The 19,890-nt window shown below is 34.7% G+C and overlaps 1 protein-coding gene across 1 annotated transcript; it reads right to left on the bottom strand.

Moving 5' to 3' along the window:
- Positions 1 to 240: 240 nt before the first annotated feature.
- On the bottom strand, positions 241 to 18,435 carry LOC126753752 (serine proteinase stubble). The gene is made up of 5 exons (XM_050465421.1): positions 18,234 to 18,435; positions 1,870 to 3,109; positions 1,658 to 1,793; positions 1,296 to 1,592; positions 241 to 408 (listed from the first exon to the last, which is right to left on the bottom strand). Exons 1-5 carry the CDS (start codon positions 18,433 to 18,435, stop codon positions 253 to 255), a joined length of 2,031 nt encoding a protein of 676 aa, XP_050321378.1. The 3' UTR covers positions 241 to 252.
- Positions 18,436 to 19,890: the final 1,455 nt, after the last annotated feature.

Here is a 19,890-nt window from a genome sequence, read left to right as displayed (position 1 = left end):
ACATTCATCTGCAGCCAATCAGCTGTTCTCAGTTCGGCGCCTAAAGGTATGCGACATTTTTAGTTTGATCTTCATGATCTGTTTTACACTGCCTTAGCGACAGCGATCTTCTGACAAATAAAAATGCTTCAACTCACGCACAGTACTTTATTCATTCCATTTATAAATACAAAAAAATACTACAGAAATCGATTTGTATATAAATTATCACTTTGTCTTCGTTTTTATTTCAAGCTTTATATATTATTCGTACTATTTGATATTTTTGTAAATCCACGGCAATAATGAAGTGATTCTCGTATACACGCCCGGATATTCGCCTTTGCCACAACCAATGCCCCAAGACACGATACCGACCTGCGTGTAGCGTCCGCCCTCATTGACGATCAGAGGACCGCCAGAGTCACCCTGAAAGAGGTGAAAGTGAGTATTATTTATGAATATTTTCAACTAATCAGTAGACATTAGAAATATGGAACTATATGATTGGACTTAAGTCGGTACAAACGAAAGGAACGAAAGTCAAGTTTAAAGAGAAAAGTTAGTATTATATATTCAGTATCTGAAAACTAAGAAGGGATATAAACTAGTTTAATTTTCTTTTGGGCCCATTCGTATTGTACTTAAGATAATACTCTCACGCATTTGCCTTAAAATTTCTATTTTTCTAACATGTACGAGATTTGCCGTTTTCAACTATGATCTGAAGTCCTTATGTGAATTTTTTCATACAAGCCTAGTCTAAGTAGGTAGGTAGAGCGACTGTCTCACGACGTATCTAGGCCCTCAATCACAATCCTCACTCTACTGGCTTCTCTCTGAACCACCCTGAGCTTCTTTATTCTGTTTACTCTTACTCTGTGCTACCTCCGAAACGTCGGCATGAAACGATAGTTGCGATGTTTTTCCTATAAAGAGCTTTACAATCTCATAAAAGATGTTTTGTAGTCTACTACTCTTTTCTACCTTCTAACAGCTTCTACAATAGTCATTATAAGACGTTCTTTGTCTTCTGGCATATCTGTCTATTCGACAGTGACTTCTTTGAGCTCCTACTCGAGTTCTTTTATTATTCATTTTAATTTTTAATAGTCGGCATGTGCGACCTACATATATTCCTTTCATGACTGTTAAGCCGGTCAGGTATATTCCACCGATACTCAGCTTATTTTATCAAACCTAGTCTAAAGGTCCATGAAATTTTTTTAAGCGGTCTCTATGAAGGTCGAAAATACCTCCCAAACCTTAAGTCGAAATAATAACTTTCTTCAAATTTCTTGTTAGATTTCACTTACACTACACGAATCTTTGGACGCCTGCCCGGCACACACCATCGATTCGATGATGCCACCCGGCGCCGCGCGTCCATATTTCCGCGCACAATCATGATTCGCCCAAATGGGTATCTGTACTTTCTGCAGAATTGATGGCTGCGGACCGTTCTCACGCAAACTACCCCAGCCTGCAACTGTTGCTACCTTACCACTGTAGCTACGACTCAGTTGACTGCTCGAGCTGGGCAGGCAAATGGGTTGGACCTCATAAGTGAATTTTATGGGTTCATTTACTGTCAATATGGCGATGTCGTTGTGCTAGAGAATACAAGAGAGAGAAAATAATATTGTCTCTGTAATGCCAGTGCAACTATTTCACTCACCAGCGTGCTGAAATCGAAGCCTTTGTGACGCACCAAACGCTTGATACGCCGCACAACATGTTGTACTTCGTAATTGGTCCGTATATCGTAGTCGCCGAGATGCGCTGTCATTGCCGCCACATCCCAAGAGGTCATTCTATAAATTTTTAAGGTTAATCATTATAAAAACTTTCATAAGTAACACCCAATTTTTTGTTTAAAGCAATACCCACCTGGAGACACAATGCGCCGCTGTCAAAATATGATTCTTCGTTATCACACTGCCACCACAAAACTGTTTGCCCGACTTGAATAACACCGCAATCCATGGGAACTCATTCGGACTCGCATTTGTGCCGCCCACAATACGTTCCTGGTCTGGCGCTGCCGGATTCTTAATGCCACATTGTGCAGGTAAGCCGTAATTCGACGAACCGCTTGAGATCGGTGTGGTCGGACGTCGCGTTGTTGTCGTTGGCGCAGCGGTTGGACGATACGTCGGATAACTAGGATAATTTGGATAGCCAGGGTATGCTGGATAACTAGGATAGCTTGGACGGCGTGTTGTAGTCGTCACCGGACGTGGTGTAGTCACCGCTGTTGGACGTCTAGTAGTGGTACGACGTGTGGTTACCGAGGGCGAGCTTGCTGGCGTGCTTGGTTTTGTAGTCACCGAAGCGTGCGTTGGATAATGATGATTGGGTGGATGTGTTGGCAGTGGAGGCGGCCAAACTGCGGCCGATGGCGGATGTGTTGGCAATGGTGGTGGCCATTGATGTACGCTAGAGAATTGGTTAGCAAACTGGTTCGGCCATTGATAAGCGAATTCATTGTAGAATGTTGCCGGCTTTGCTGTCGTCGTTTCTGTTTTCTCTTCTACATCTTCTTTGATTGGATCGTAAACGACATTGGTGTCTGGCTTGTCAGCAGTTGTCGGCTCATGCAAAGGATCGACTAGTGGATCAACTTCTGTCGGGTGGTCCAACTCAATAATATCTTCTTCATCCTTATCCTCTTCAAACTCCTCCTCCGGCTGTGCTGGTTGTGTGGGTGCTATCGGTTCGATTGGTGGTGTGGGCAGCGGACTCACACCGCCTGGATAGATGAAAGGTGGAAACACACCAGCGCCAGGAAAAGCACCACCCATAAATGTGCCTGTACAGCAGATGCCCGTATTTGGACGTCCGAACTGGTCGTAAAAACTGCAGACGTCCTGTCCTATACTCGGCACTTGTGGCCACTGACGCAGATTAAGAAAATTAAACTGCCGTTTGGTGCGATAATACGGCTGACAGCTAGTAAAGCGCATACAGATGCCGGGATAACCGCGTGCAGTAATGCATTTGCCGCCTTCAGCGCCATAATTTGTAAGCAACAAAAGTGAGGGATCATAGAAAAGCTGACGTCGTCGACGTATTTGTTCTTCAGAGGGGTTGGTTACCGCTGTGTCCGAATACGTGGGATCCTCAGGCACTGCAAAGAAGAGTTGAAAGTTCCTTTAAATGGAATCTAAGAAGAAATGTACTCATAAAAGTGCTTTACCAAAATTTTTGCCCTCATTTTTTGTGACCCAATTTATTTATCTTGAGTGTGCCTTGAACTCGAAGTTAGACACTTAAAAATCAATTCAAGCAGCTTGAACACAATCAATTAAGCGCGTCTACTTTTATGGCAATAAAATGACAAATAAAGATGTAGATAAAATGAAGAGATCTAATCTATGTATTTCCAGTAGCTGCTTGAGCTTTTGCCAGTGGCTCATTAAAGAAGTCGTTAAATGGCTCGTGTGGGCTTACGTATATGGGTGAAGGAAAGACGGCAATTATGAATGTAAATTTCTTTCTAGCAACACATATTCGCTCGTTTCACTGAATTCTTTCTTACTTGTGAAGCGTTGGTTCTAAGCAATCATGTGGTTAATAATTGAGCTGTGATTTAATAGCTCAGGGCGAAGGGTTATACAATTTATTAGTTTGTCATACTCTGTAATTATATATAGTACATATCTCATTTTGACGAGCTTTCATTAACTGAATTTTTAAGTCAGCTGTATTTTTGGCCCCAGGTAATTGATGATTATTTTGATATAATTTATCTCTCTCTTTAATAATTAATTTTTTTCTAATAAATGCATAATGTGCTCAGACCAAAGAGCGTATTCAAATTTTTTGAGATTACTTTGGATAATGAAGTTTTCCGTGATTGATTTTATGGTATACGACGTAAAATTGTTTGGTATCTGATTTGTAAAAGAGGAAAAGAGAAGCATTACAGTTGAAGTTCTGCACTTATCTTCCGTCCACGTTAATAAATATTTTGCAACGTAAGATTTAATTACATATTTAATTTCCACAATGGTTGTATTGCGCCACATATGCGAGGTTTATTCAAAAAGTTCTGAATTTTGTACTTCGTAAGGAAATTGTAAATAAAACGCAAAATATTTCATTATTCATCAAAATTTACTTTTCCGCCTTCAAAGTAATCTTCACTAGATGATGATGATGAGATTATTATGTACTTATGCCAAAAAATTTTCGAAACACTTTTCATAAGCCTTTTCTGGGATGGCTTTCAGCTCCTTCAGCGAATTTCGTATTATCTCTTCGATTGACTGAAAACGGGTTCTATTCCGTTTATTTTTGACTTGTTTGTATGTTAAACTCATAAACCCATGTCTCATCGGCATTTGTGATGCTTGCCATAAATGTGGGATCGGAATTCGCACGATCAAGCATGTCCAAAGAGACCCAGATGACTGATTTTTAAGCACCATATCCGACACTTTTTTAATATTTTCATCAGTTGACGATGTCGAAGATCGCCAAGAACGTGGCATGTCTTCAACGATCTCTCGATCGTCTTTGAAGGCTTCGTACCACTCGTAGTCTTGTAGTTTTTATAAAACTGAACCACTGTAAGCCTCTTTCATTATTCATAACGATTCCAAACACGAAATTTTGTTAGTAATACAAAATTAAAGACAAATTCTTTGTTCGATATTTGTATCTACTGTAACGCAACGCACTACTGATTTGGACCGACTTGAGCAGCTGTTTGGCATAGTAATTAAGGGCAGGTGTATCAACTTAGCAAAATACATTTTTTTCAAATCTCATTTACCCGGGGAATTTAATTGTAATTTCCGGGTGCTTTTTTGTCATAATAAATTTAACTTCTGACAGCGTTTCTTCCACAAATCCATTCGTTTATGGCGGATTGCTTCCTGCAAATTGCGCATAACTTGCATTAATATATTCTTTATTGGCCGTACGACCCCTTGTCCAGAACTCATGATGACCGACGCCCCTGCAATCGAAGAAAACTGTTAGCAAAAACCTAATTTCCATCTAGAGTGGCGCGATTTTTTCGGTTTTGGCTCATACGGCAGATTCCATTGGGATGATTGAGCTTTGGTTTCCACGTCATAACCATAAGGCCATGATTCCTCACCAGTGTTGACGCTCTGGAGCAGATCTGGGTCGTTACGAGTCGTACGCTTGAGTCTAATATCTCCTGAGCAATGTAAACACGCGATGCTGGTTTTGTTCGAAAGTGAGCAATTTTGGCACCATTTTGGCAAAAAATCAGCTGTCATAAACTAACTTAACATTCATAATGGCCGACCTTGTCAGTATAAGAAAGGGATATGAGTACCAACTTAACGCACCAAAACCATTGATACTTTTTCTACAAACCTCGTAATATCGATTTTGGATATATTTGTGCTTACAATTTTGAAATCACTGAGTTGGAACGGGAGTATGCTATCTAGAGTTAGGCAAAAGGCAACCTTTTAAGCTGCCTGACCACTGTAGTATATTTCAAGCTGAGGTCTTTGTAAGTAAGCAAATTCACTTCTACTCGGTTCCAGGCCACAAAGGCGTCAATGCCAATGAAATAGTATATGAGATTGTCAAGAATGGTGTAGGCTAAAATCCGAAATCAACGTTGGGAAACCCATGCATTGTCTATACGACAATCTCGACAGAAGCATAGTAAAGTAAACCAAAATCCGATGGAATGAGCTACCTAGTACGGAGTACTAACTGGTCACTGTCTGGTGGCGACGCCGGCAGGATGGAGCTGACAGATCGAGAAGACTGCAGGAAACGTCGAGAACAGGGCACCAGAGAAACAATGGAGCACCTCTTGCACACTTTTCTCGCATTGGCAAGACTACGCTGTAAGCATCTGGGGTCCACACGGCCGCAAAAATTGTAAAATTCGCGTCAAGGGCAGGTATCCTAAAGGATGACTACTCCTCTTGGATCCAGAAACTGAATTCCATCTGGTATCGCAAATACCAAAACTGGTCTCTGCGTGGCTTATTGGCCTACCGGATTAACCTAACCTAAATAACTAAGTTCATTTTGAGGAAATAGCTTTGAAGTAGTCTTTTTACCATACCATTCACTCCCATTTGATTATATACACGATAATCATGAAAAGAGCAAATTTTAATGTTTTCAAGAATTTATTCATGAAATTATTTATTGAAAGATGTCTAGGGCAACAAAAAAAACATAAAATATACAAAACAAATATTTGTTTTTGTAGAGCTGTATTATAAAGAATCATTTGCGCGGTGCAACCACTTAGATATCTTTAGATTATTTCAAGGAGGAGCTTTCTAATCTGTATAATCAAATCAACCCAACATGCGTATAGCTTATCCAAGGGCAGCTCTAGACTGATTGAAATGTACCATGTGAATGGTTATTAGCTATTTAGCTCTAAAAGTCCTACAGGTAGCATGAACTTATGCTAATAGCCTCCTCTGCATCGAAAATACCAGACAGAGAATAACTTGGACTCAATTGAAGTCCATCTGATTAATTAAAAAATTTCTATAAACGAATGTTATCATACAAAACGTAAACTTTGACACAGTTGTTTCAGTCCTGCGTCACTTTCGAAAGCACAGTTAATCAGCTGATCCATATATCTAGTTCAATGACCGCAGATGTATTTACTTTAGTGAAACAATTAAACAAACTCTTTTTACGTTAGACCGCAAACAAAAACATCGCCCTGTCTAAAAAAATATTGTCGAACGCGGTTGCCTTTGTTGGCATGAATTACTCAGTATTGACAGTATACTTAAATGGTCCGGCCGCCGGTGCCATGGTGAATGCCAAATTGCTGCTTGCGCCTACCCCACAGCGCACTGTCAAGTTTCTTCACCTTACTCTATGCTTCTTTCCTGCATTAAGCTTATTATTCTTTCTTTTTGCTTGATAGTGTATGTAAATATGCACACGCTTCACAGATATTTCTTTTGTTTTACATTTTGTATGCCTTTTTCATGAGGTTTCCTATCTTTTTCCCAAATTTCTGCAAATCAAACATTCAATTCATATTTACATTTGTATTCAGCTAGTTGTGAAACCATTTAGGTGTATTTGTCAAATAATTTGACAGCTACATAATTTAGAATCCCAATATATTATTTTGGTTTTCTCTCTCTCTCTCTTTCCCACTGTTCTAAGTTTGAGCCGTTAAATATTTTGGATTAGCTGAGTATTTGACAACTGAGTGAAACGTATTAACAAATATAGTAAAAAAATATAAATTTATATTTTATATATCTAGATAAATACTTAAATAAATATACATATGTGGTATTAAATAGAGAGGGGCTTGTCACTATATGATTTGCTAATAAGTGTCTGAGAAACATTTTAAAATATCAAGTTTGCTATCTTTTTTTAATTTATTAGGAATTTTTCAATTAAGTGTTAGTGGTACCATAAGAGCAGCTTATGATTTCCAACTAACTCTAAACTTTTTTAGGCGAAACTAAAATATTTCACCATTACATAACCATTTCGTTATTCGTTATTCGAAGAGATTTCTTTCTAATTTCGAATTCCTACTAAGAACGCTAAACTCATTCATCATAAATATTTACTTTGCTTACACGTGCTTTGCCTTCATGTGAGAAAAATTAGAAAATTCACAGTTTTACAAACTTAAATTTATATTTTTTACTCTTCTGTTGCTTTTATAATATTATAATCAAACAAATTTTTAAAGAATTTTTGCCAAAAAATGGCAACGCTGCGCAGAATTATTACAGCAAACTTTGCACGTGTAAAAAATTTTTAATATGTGCTTTAAATATTGATTAGTATGGTCACGTGTGGACTGTGTATGTGTAGTATATATATTAGGGTGGGTAAATACAAGCATTTTTTTGCTGAGTACTCTAAAAAATAGATACTTAAACATTAATTCTAAGAAAATCTCTCCATGTGTGAGCTCCTCTTTTTTCCTAATTTCTGATAGAAAAAGCAAAACTCGCTTACAGCGTCTTGAAATATCTTGCTTCATAGATTTTGTAGGAAATTAAATACCCTACGAACTGCTCTCTTACGATTTTTTTCGAAAATCTAATTGTTTAATTAATATTAACGGTTGACGTTGGTTTGTTGTTGTTTTTTGTTTGGCTCACCCTAATACACAACAATATATGCAAGTATAAATATTGGAATTGTAACCTCCGTGACCTCTTAGATCAAAGCAATCGTGTCGAGAAATCGTTCTTGTTTTATGCAGAATGCAAACTAACTAGAGATTTCAAAAATCATTATGGTGTTAGGGGTCTCAAAAGTATCTGAAATTTAGTATATTGTGTTGTGGTTTAAATTAATATTTAAAATTGCCTTCACAGGAGCATTCCTTATAGCAGAAAAGGTGATAAAAATATATTTATCTCGATATTGGTCACTTTGAATGACAATTATTTGTGACCTGGTCTATGAAAAGGGAGCTAACGTACGAAAACTAGTTTCCTGGGAAAAGCTGTTAAAAATAATCGTCAGTTTCTGGTTATCTCATTGATTGTTCTCCTTTTTTTGACACCTAAGCCCCCTTTCCGTAGACCAGGTCATATATGCTAAAGTGGTCCGATCTGTAAAACTTATTCGGAGATTATAGCATTGTTTTGATGAATAATCATCAGTCACAAAAAATTTTCAATACAACGAAGAGATTTTGCTTGATTTTGGTGGCAACTATTTGTTCTACTGATCCCATATCGGCAGTTCCGACAGGTGAGCGTCTTCTAGTAGAAAAAGAAACTTGCGCAAAATTTCAAGTCGGTATTTGACACCTTGAACGGATCGCGTATACACAAACGGAGAAACGGACATGGCTAAATAGATATTACAAACTTCGTGGAAAATTTAATGTACCCTGTTCAGAGTATAATAATATTTATTCTAAACGAAAAATTTTACTGTAATAGAAAGTCTTTCCAACTGAATGCCTTTTTCGCCGTTTTTGAAAGCAGATTTTAGTAAGATCGAAAAGTTAATATTGAAAAAACAGTTTGAAGCTTAAAAATTCCAAGAAAATACTACTGTGGTCAAATTGAAAGGTGAGTTTTGTCCATTTCATCTCCTTTAAGGTATGTAATCCCCTCCCGCTGCAATAAACTTATGCCAACGAATTTTCCAATCAACATAGGACTTGGAAAAATCCTCCGTCGTGATGGCCATCAGTGCCTTCTGCGATTCAGCTTTTATATCCTCAATTGACCGATTCGAAAACACACGAAGCATAAATTAAAAATTCACCTTTCAATTTGATCACAAAAGTATATATACGAGTATTTATATTTTTGTGTAATCAGCACTCGTATATAAAAAAACCAAATTAAAGAAGAGTGAAACCAATTGAATAAGTGGGTCAGATGAGGCAACGGTATTGAAAATCACCGCAAATTTAAAATGACACAACCTAAATGGGTTACAAAAAATATCAGTTTACAGAATATGCCAATTAATTTACTGTTAACCAGCATATTTAAATAAAATTTACACCGTTATTGTTTCTCACTGTCAATAATTACTCACCAATACATATACCTACATATGTACATATGTATATAGAAATATTCTCACAACCATATTCCAACGGTTTTTGCCACTGATGTATTACAAGTCAATACAAAAATGCAACAAATTCGGAGTGACTGAAAAACGACTTGAAAAAATACCGTAAGCATTCAAAAGAAAACGTGAACTCTCAAAAAAAAAACCGAGAGCACACCACAAAAGGCACCCAAAGGATGACAAATTTATATGTAAACAAAAAATTTCGATTTTCTGGGTCACCGACAATATTATTACAGCAGACAGTTCGCGGGGAGCCACCGGTGGCTCCTAGAAATGAGAGATATTATATATAAGTTGTCTCGTGTTTGCTTCACATTCCAACATGTTTCACATGCGCTGCCCACTGGCGTTCTACCGCCAATAAACATACACAAATACACACATACAAATGGGGATACATACATTCAGACAAATAAAAGAAGGTACAAAGTACGCAACAACCTGTCCACTTATGCGATTGCCAATGCGCAAAAGCAAAAGAAAGTACTTAAAGTGAAGGTAACGTACTCATATATATATGTATGCACGTATATGTATGTATGTATTTGTAGATGTACGTTTGGCTGTATGGAAGTGAAGACATTTTGTATAAAAAACCATTTCACACACAACTCTGGAGCGTGGCAGCACTCTAATTGGCAACATTTACGACTTTTGACTAAATTGTTTTTGAATTATTGTGGGCATGTAGAATCTAGCATTTTTGCGTTTTGCCTTTTTATGTGTGGTATGTATGTATGTATGTATATTCGCACTTGCACAACAGCTAATCAATTTGCTCGCCTTGTCGCCGACCATAAAGAACAGGAATCCCATTAATTTGACACCTACGTAAGTTTTGCGAACTACTTGTAGGCTTACTTGACGTCCGAGAACACTTGAGCAGAAGAAGTGTGCTGAAACTAGCAGAGTTGATGACTGAAGATTGGTGGATACAGTAACCTGATGAAAGCTGAGTTTTGCTGCCAGAGTTTTGACTATAAAAATTTTTAATAACATTAAGGAAATAAAATGAAAAATTTTCCAAAAAAAATACAGCTTATGAAAATCTAGTCAGTTAACTATTATTTATGATTAGACTGGTTTAGGTGCCTGGCCTCAGCAGTATTGCTGGAAACTGCAAGCCTGATGAGCCTGCCAGAACAGGTACTTCAGTCTCAATAACTGTGAAGGAGCTCCTTTGGCTTCTCGTATTTTACTGCTGGACTGTTAGGTATCGAACAAGCTCAGTAAGCGTTGGTCAAGTACCAACAGCTGTGCAGTCGTAAGGTCCCTCTAGCCCGTGGTAAATCAGAAGAGATCTAGGGAGCTTTTTGCTTTCAGCAAAATTCGACTTTCAATTGTTGTAGGAATTTCTGATCGGGATTCATGCAGTAATATTGAGCTCAACACTTTCTCCTCGAATGTCGTGCTTTTGCCAGATAAAGGCAAAAACACTTCATAGGTGTTTAATTTCACCCGCGCCAGTTCGGTGGGATTTTTGAAGGTATGGGCTCCCAAATGTTTAAGCCTTGAGTTCCAAACACGGGACAGTAAAGAAGGTAATGTCACTAGTAGATCACTAGATCTCTTGCGATCGATCTTGTGCCAAAAGGCTTTTGCGACAGTGCATTTACCGCAAAACCCAGCTATCTAAAAGTAGAACACAAGAGTATAACGGAGCACCGACCAGCTACCATTCTAATAATAGCGGTTCTAAGGTGCCATTCCGTGCTAGCTCATCAAGCTTACAATTTACTACGATTCCGCTGTGACTTGGCACAAAGATACTCGATGCTATTGATGGCGAGGTTAGGCACTCCTTGACCAACCCCGCTCTTTTATCTGAGATGATGGTCATTTCTCTGAGGGAGGCTGCACTCCGGAGCAGTATATCTACAATAGACCCCTCTGCCAACCGTCCTTCCAAGCTTTGACTCATCCGTAAAGAAGCTCACTGCCTCTCTCCTCCAGCTTCTTCCCACCCACAACTCCCTCGCCGGTATGTAGGCAGAGAAAGAGCTGGCAGAGCTCGGTTTGGCGATTCCATTATCCAAGTGTTCCGGTATGAAATCATAGAGTGTGAGGATATCCGATTGTTCAGACACGTGTTCTTTTAAGAACCCAGATTCTCTGAGTCTGATAGCAACTTTCATAGCCATACAACTTCCGACGATGTCTATGGGCGCTATGCGCAAGATGGCGTTAAGTGTCATGTTTGTAATAGACTGTGAAAAAAAATCGCTCTTTTAGGCCATTACACTAGGTATGTAAATAAAGTGTGATTGAAGAAAACAGTATTGCGATAGGTAAAATTTCTGAATTGCTAATGTAACGTAAGCTCATGTAAATCTACATAAAATCGATTAATAGCTAATATATAATTGTTTACAAGCATTATTTGTCCATGTTCCACCCCACTTCACGCAAAATTTCCTGCGCCACTGTGCTTCAATGCAACAACAATTAGCCTGAAATTCGATTTTCAGGTTCAAGGTTTCCGAGACCCAATTGATGCTACTACGCAGCTACATAAAAAACATTGTCAAGATTTAAGATTATCACACTTTGACGACAAATCAGCGCTGGCTCAGCTGTAATTAAAGGTAGCTTGATGGCAGCTTATATTGAAGCTTACAACGACTTCTTACTACGTTGGCTTTGCTGTCACTATCATTTATAAATGCATACACATGTCTATATACATATAAAGGTACATTTGGGTGCCTGTAATTTGTTTATCAGGGCGCATGCGCATGCTTATGCACTTCATTTGCTGTCGGCGTGGTTACTGAAGCCGGCACGTTCCAAGCCGCTTTCAGCTTTTGTTAAGCATCAACAGCCAATAAAAGACTATCAGCAGCTACTTCTTAACTGCAATTGAATGCGTTTATAATAATAATCGGTTACCGGTTTTTTCCATTCATTCATGCTTGAATTTTTTGAATTATAAGCCATTTATGTAAATGGACCATTGCTGCTGTGAGACTGACATGAGAATTTATAGTTTAACTGGGTTTATGTAGGAAGGTGCGTGGCTGCATTGTATCGAAGAATTTTAATAAAATACAAGTATTGTATTTAATGTAAAGCTTGATTTTAACAGCAAATCTATGGATAAAAATATCTCCGATTTTCAAAAAACTTATTTCGCAAAACTTCCTTAAATTTGTAAATCATAAGTTTTTGGATAAATGTTATAAATTCTAGTTGTTTTCATATTTGAAAAAATTTTCATAAAAAATAAATAAAAATTGTATATGCATATGTTATGAAAATATTATTGGTTTTACTTGAAATTTGTTTTGATAAATTATATAAATGATATACAACAGTATAAAAAAAATTATATAAATTTTTATTATTTTGTATGTCCGAAAAAGTTCTCTGAATTAATTCAAAAATGTTTGGATAAGTTTTGTAAATAGTTTATAAAAACTTTAATAAATTCTAGATGTTTTTCTTCGAAAAAGTTTTTAAAAAAATTAAAAATTAAAAACTAAATTAAACAAAATTTAATAACTTTTTATTCTTTATATGTTTGGAAAAGTTTAAAAAAAAATCTTTAATTGATAAATAAAGAAGAACAAAAACTAATTAAACATTTACATTTTATTAATTCAAAATTTTAGAAATGTTTATATTCGATTTTTTTTAATGGAAAACTGAATTAAAAAAAAATTAATAAATTTGGATTGTTTGCTATGTTTGCAGAAGTTTTCAAAAAAATTCTTTAAATTGAATAAAAGTATAAATAATTTTTAAAATAATTATTTAAGTTCTGATCATTTCCTGTCATCGAAAATGTTTTCGAAAAAGAATTCCGACATTCTTTTTCAAATACTTTATAAGATAATTTTCTTTTTTTTCTTATCTTCAAAATAGTTTCCGAAAGAATTCTTTAGATTGAAAAGGCTTTTGATATTGTAAATTTTTTAAATAATTTATAAAAAATTAAATAAATTCTGATTGTTTTTTATCTTCAAAAATATATAGCATATAAGAAAATTATATAAATTATGATTGTTTCTAACTTCGAAAAAATTATCGAACTACGTATATAAATAGGTTGAAAAGTGTTTTGACAATTAATTTACAAATTCAATAAGTTTTGATTTTTCTTATTTTCAAAAACATTTCAAAAATATTTTCCAAAAAGTTTTTATGGCAAATAATTCTGATCAATTTTGGAAATAATTAAAAAAAAAAATTCAATAAATTCTGAAAAATTTTTATCTACGAAAAAATTTCGAAAATATTTTCCAAAAAGCTTTTTGAATTTATGAAAAACTATTCTGGTAAATTTTGTAACTAATTTACAAAAACTTCAATAAATTCTGATTATTTATTATCTTCGAAAATATGTTCCAATAGCTTTTTGAATCTATGGAAAATTATTCTGATTAATTAATAAACAAAACAATTCCATAAATTCTGAAAATTTTGTAACTTCGAAAAAATTTCCAAAGAGTTGGAAAAATTGTGTTCGTTGAAATTTTATAAATAATAAGCAAAACATTAAATAAATTCTGTATGTTTTTATCTTCGAAAAAATGTTTGTTGGAAGGTATTTTGATAAATTTGGTAAATGATTTACAAAAAAATTGAATAAACGTTACGTTAACTTCGAAAGATTATTCGAAAAACGACGAAAAGTTATGAAGTGTTACTTTTTTAAATGACAAACAAAATAATTAAATAAATTCTGATTGTTTTTATCTTCGAAAAAAGTTCTATAATCTGTTAAAAACGATAAACGATTGATAGATTCTGTACATCATTTATAAAAAGAAATAATTAAAAGTTATGAAGTGTTGAAAACTTTTATAAATGAAGAACAAAGGAATTAAATAAATCCTTGTTGTTTTTATCTTCGAAAAAAATAGAAATTTTTTATAATCTGTTGGAAAGCGTTTGGATAAATTCTATAAATCATTTATACAAAAAAATTAAATAAAAGTGATTTTCGAAAAAATTTCGAAAATTTTCGAAAAGTTAAAAAGTATTTTGATTTAAAAGAAATTATTATACATAGATTACTAATATTTATTAAAATGTCATGAAAATCTAAAAATAATCATAATTTTATGAATAGATATTATTAGTGAGGTACTGCACCGCGACCTAGGGTCTATTGTGCCCTAATTTTATGAATAAAAACAAATATATAATTTCTTTTTTGTTTAATTTTGTGTGTTTGAGTACTTTTATTAAAATAAAATTGTATTTCTAAAAAGGTTTGCTATAGCAAAAAAAATGTAATTCCAAAAAACAGAGAAATAAGATATACTTTATAAAAGCAAAAAGTACAATAAGTCGCAGAAACAAATTTACTTTTTATCTTCGACATATCATCTTAAAACCATTTAAAAGATTACTCTATTTTGCTCTTTATAGTTATTTTTTATTCTTTCCATAAATTTAAGCTCAAAGGCCTTTCACATTTCAGAATTTAGCCCCCACACTATTGCTCATTAGTCCACTAACATAAACAGTTTAACGAAAATGCGCTCTTTCTATGCTGCACTCTTTTCTACGAACAATCGGCCTGTCAATTTGTTAAATCACACAAAATCTCTTAATGCGATTACACTGACATGATTGGGGTGACAATTTTCGAACTCGAAAGCACAAGATGTATCGATAAGCGCAATTAGAATTGTAATGTGTGTGTGTAGGACAAGGCGCGTGCGCACATTTTCAAAGAGCAAAATGTAAAAGTGATCAACAAAAGCGGTCTAAACACATGCACAAACACAGACACATATTAATTAGGCTTAAGTTTGCCTAAACGTGCGACGTTCAATAACACCTACGCGCTTTTTTTGCTGCCTCGTCTTGGTCTTCTTCTTCTTGGCTGTTAAACACTCCCGTGCGGCACGTCTTTGCAATCGGCGTGCTTTATGGTTGTTGCTTTTGTTGTCACTAGCTGAGTTCGTTACCATTTTCAAATGTAAACATTACCAAATTGCTTGTATGAGTGTCCAACAATAGCAACAGCACTTACATGCACACATACATATGTATATATATAAGTAAAGTTAGTTGTGTGTCATTGTCTTTCAATTTTCTCGCTGTGCGCTTTTTTACGACTTTTTACTTGTATTGAAAAAGGCGCAAAAAATGTGAAATCAATTGGATCTGTTCAATTGATTTTTATTAGTGAAGGTCAAATTTAATATTCTATGCTCTTCGGTGTATAGAATTTTAGCTTTTTGAATAGCAAAATGATTCAAAGGCATTATACGCGCCTTGTGACATGACTATCAAACACTCTGCGCTTTTGTGTGAGTAATCGGCGCTCAGCGTGTTAGATGAGGAGTCAACGAACTGCCAGCTTTCGATTTGATTTAATCGCTTGGCACAATATGTGGGTGTTTGAAAGATATTTCCTGCGAGGATACGCGGTGTAATCTTTAAAAATTAATATTTCTTTCAAAAGATATTTCTAAAAGGATAATAAATTTGTGTGGAGTTTTGCTCAGGAGGGGGGAAAGGGAGGTCTATTAATAGGTTTTCTTTTCCTTTTCAAAATAAAATTTCAATTTTTTTGTGTAACCAAATTGCATTAATATTTTCTTTGATATTCTGCTAAGGAGTTCCTAAATCCAAGCTTTTAGGAAGATCTGGATTACTTAAAGATAATAATATTTTTTCCAATGTTAAGGACTCTAGGTATATTTATTTAAATTTTTAAAATGTTAGATCACTGCAAACAATAATATTTACTAGCAAAGTCTTCTGTGACTGAATTCTGTTTCTGAAGTTATTGTTTGGTCGAAAGCGCGTACCAAAATAGATAATAATCCACCTATTGGGGAGTCTAAGGCTAAGATGACCCCAAACTCAGATTTGGTTCACATCATATTTATTTTGATTATTTTTTTCCAAAACATATACTAATCACCCTGCCGATTTACTTCGAAATTTACAGAAGTTCTCTAGACTATTTGAAACAAGATCCCATTTTTCTTCTTTGGTGGAAATGAAAAAAAAACTAAGGAAGTAAATTCGAGTATAACCTAACATTTCATACTCTTGCAACTTGCCTTTACCAATATCTGTGTGAAGGCGCTTATGATGTTGTATGCGATTTAGTAAGTCAAGTTTTCACCCGATTTTTGCTGATATATGGATCTCAACAGAAAGTTCTGATCTAATTTCGTTACATTGAACTCATTTTTTGACCTACAAGCATATTATTATTAGAAAAATTTCTACAATATGTCTCACAGATTGATCGATATTTTCGATAAAAAGTTCACGATCGCTACTTTGATCCACATATTCTGGGGACTTGGTCCGATTTGGACACATTTTTTACTCTAAGCAAGCAGTAGAGTCTAAGTAACCAGAACGGACCCGGATTTTTATCCGGCCAAGGACTGAAAGCTCGGCACTATTCCTCTAAATTACATCAGGAATGTTTTATGATGTTACAACAAAAACAACAGCAAAGTTATATCCCGATACATTCTTTCTAGTTTGATTTTCATACTGGAAAGTGAAAAAGTCAAGTTAAAATTAGGTTACATGGGGTTATTTTAATACATCGGTTAAGCAAGATTCAATATAAATATATGTGATTTCACCTAAAAAGAGCGGTGCCACACTCAACATCAAATTTTAATCCCGGCTCCTTTAAAGTCCTCCTGTATGAATTTAGGACTTAATGTCTCTGGCGTATTTATTTATTGATTTATCGCGCTTTTAGTAGTTTTGAACGAAGTTGGAGTGCTTAAGGGATTTTTACTGAGCAGATTTAGAAATTGCATCTTAAGTGGTTTAGGAGACATGCATATTAAACCTCTTGAATGGCGGAGCCACGACCATTTTTACAACAGTTTTAGACGGGCGAACGAACGGACAGACAGTCACTCGGTTTTCAACTTGTCTCGTCATGCTGATCATTTATAGATATACCTTTATATTTAAACTTTTTTGAAAACTAAATATTTTTTACCAACAAAAGGTTCATTGAAGATTTTAAAATTTTTTTACAATTACTGATTTTAGTAAAATATTTTCAATTACTTTTTTTTGTGTTCGAGAGTTTAATATTCCTAAAATTTTTACATTTAAAGCAACTGAAAATTTTAAAATTCAAAAATAAAAAACCAAAAACATGGTTATTCCATTTTTCAGATAAATTTGGAGTTTAAGTTAAAAATCGTTAACAAGAAAGTTTTATATATTTTTCTTTCGTACAGCTTTGGCATTTAACTAGGATTTGTAGTGTTCCCAAAAATCGTGATTAAGTGTGTTTTCCTACTCCGTACGTATCACTTCCACATCACATATCGCTCGTAAATTATATTTCATTGTATTTTTGTTATATTCTCTTCCTCTTCTTATGAATTTCGTCCTATTGTAATCATGTTTCACTTTTTACTATTATCAAAGACTTCAGCACTGGCTTTGAATGAATATGCTCATGAAGAATTTTCTTTAAAATTCTCTAACTAGAAATTTAAGGTTTCGAAATTGTATTAACGGTTTATTTAGGCAAAAAGCAACAATATTTAATCAATTCTCATATAACCTAAGAAAAGATATTCCTTATTAATTGTTTAATTGCTCAAAATGCTCAAAACATCCAATTAGAATCATAAAAGTAGTTTTTCGAACTAAACGCATCACTCATACGCACTGTACTATTTTCACAGGAAATCTTAAAATATTTAGTATTTCCCACAATTCATTATAAGTCTCACCTTCGATGGTTTCCGTGTCCTCGCCATCGAACTCCGTCGACAACGCCGACTCTGTTGCATTGGCAGCATTCGCCAAAAGTTGCGCTTCCTCAATGTCTGCTGGCAACAATTTCACTTGTGCCACAGTCGTATTGAGTTCAGCGCACAATATCGCATGCCACAAAGAGCAGAATAAAAGCAGAGTCTTTAGTATTTTAGACATTTTACGATAAACAAAAAAACGCGCATGAATTTTAAAATCCCAAAACAAGATGCTTAAACCGAAAGCGATGTCCAATTGGTAATTACGCGGCTTTATGACAAATATTGTTGAAATTATGAAGAATTTTTTTTACAAAATTAAATTTTTTATCACTAAAATTTATTGCTAATTTTTTAATATTTTTTTTTAACTTTTTAACACTTTCAAAATTTTTTTTTTAAATTTCTTAAAATTTTTGAAATATTTTTAAAATTTTTTTAAGCTCAACGAGAACTGTCCTTTAAGTTTTATTAAAGAATTTCTCTTGCAAAATTCGCGCCACCTTCTCACACGCCGCTCTTTAGGCCGCGACCGTTTACGTTGAACGCACTTTTTGGTCTGAATCGAAAATTCTGTGCGGCACTTCTGTCAACAGTTATGTTTTTGCGCTGTACGCACTAGAACGGCATGGCTGGAACACGAATGACAACAACAACAACAATCAGCTATATTGTTATAAGCTATAAGCGCAGATGACTTGAAAATGCCGGCAATACAAGCCTGAACATGACACATTGGTTTATTGATTACGAGCATTTAACAAATTGCCCAAGGAACAGCACACGCATACACATGTATATGTATAGCATTGTATGTATAATGTATGCGTCTAGAATGGGATTAAATAATACAACAAAAGTGACACGAAAGTCAGCACAGTAAAAGCAAGTTCACAAGAAATCGAAAAAAAGTAAAAATTGTATGGGACTTTTGTTAGATTTTTTAGTTTTTTTTTGTTAATTGCTTATTGGCCTTATAATTCTTCGATTTTGAAACTTTCTTTTGCATAAATATTTTTTTTTGTATTTTACTTATTACACACACTTTTATATGTGAATGTGTATAGATTTTTTGCTCACAATTTTTTATGAATTAATTGCTTAGAAACTGCAAATAACATTTTCATTTTTATGTATATAAGTATATTTGAATAGATTATAATAATTTTAATTTTTATTTATTTTTTTTAATTCTTAAAATTTCACTAAAAATTTTTTATAAAATAATTTTTAGTCTCATTGCCAATATTATCCTTCTCACACTTCACTGTATTTACTTAAATTTTTCTTTTACTTAAAATTTTTCTTTATTTAGTCACACACTTGGCTCGTCTTGGCACCACCTCGTATCGCTCATCCATTCGCTTACGCGTTAACAACCCGACTGAATTCTTAACTTTCTCGCTCCGTTTGAGTTGCAGTAAAAATTCAATATAACCAATCCATCAGCCAACAACTAGTCCCTCAATAGTTTGTATGCCTAACAAATAAACACCAAATTCAATAACAATAAAAACAGAAACATCAACAAACAAATGGTCATTGAGTGACCATAGAATATTCTATGCGCGCCTACTAATACCCATACTACATACACAAGCCATTGTCTTGTCCTTCTCATTTCCACTTTTTCTTT

Source organism: Bactrocera neohumeralis, chromosome 3, assembly GCF_024586455.1.
Source record: "Bactrocera neohumeralis isolate Rockhampton chromosome 3, APGP_CSIRO_Bneo_wtdbg2-racon-allhic-juicebox.fasta_v2, whole genome shotgun sequence".
Classification (NCBI taxonomy): domain Eukaryota; kingdom Metazoa; phylum Arthropoda; class Insecta; order Diptera; family Tephritidae; genus Bactrocera; species Bactrocera neohumeralis.
This window is presented reverse-complemented; position numbering and strand designations above follow the sequence as displayed.

Excerpts from the sequence above, each read along its gene's own strand:
- LOC126753752 (XM_050465421.1), bottom strand. The coding sequence starts at position 18,435 with ATGTCTAAAATACTAAAGACTCTGCTTTTATTCTGCTCTTTGTGGCAT. Across the intron at positions 3,110-18,233 it reads GGACACGGAAACCATCGAAG|TGCCTGAGGATCCCACGTAT; the intron begins GTGAGACTTATA and ends TCTTCTTTGCAG. Across the intron at positions 1,794-1,869 it reads GCGGCGCATTGTGTCTCCAG|AATGACCTCTTGGGATGTGG; the intron begins GTGGGTATTGCT and ends AAAAATTTATAG.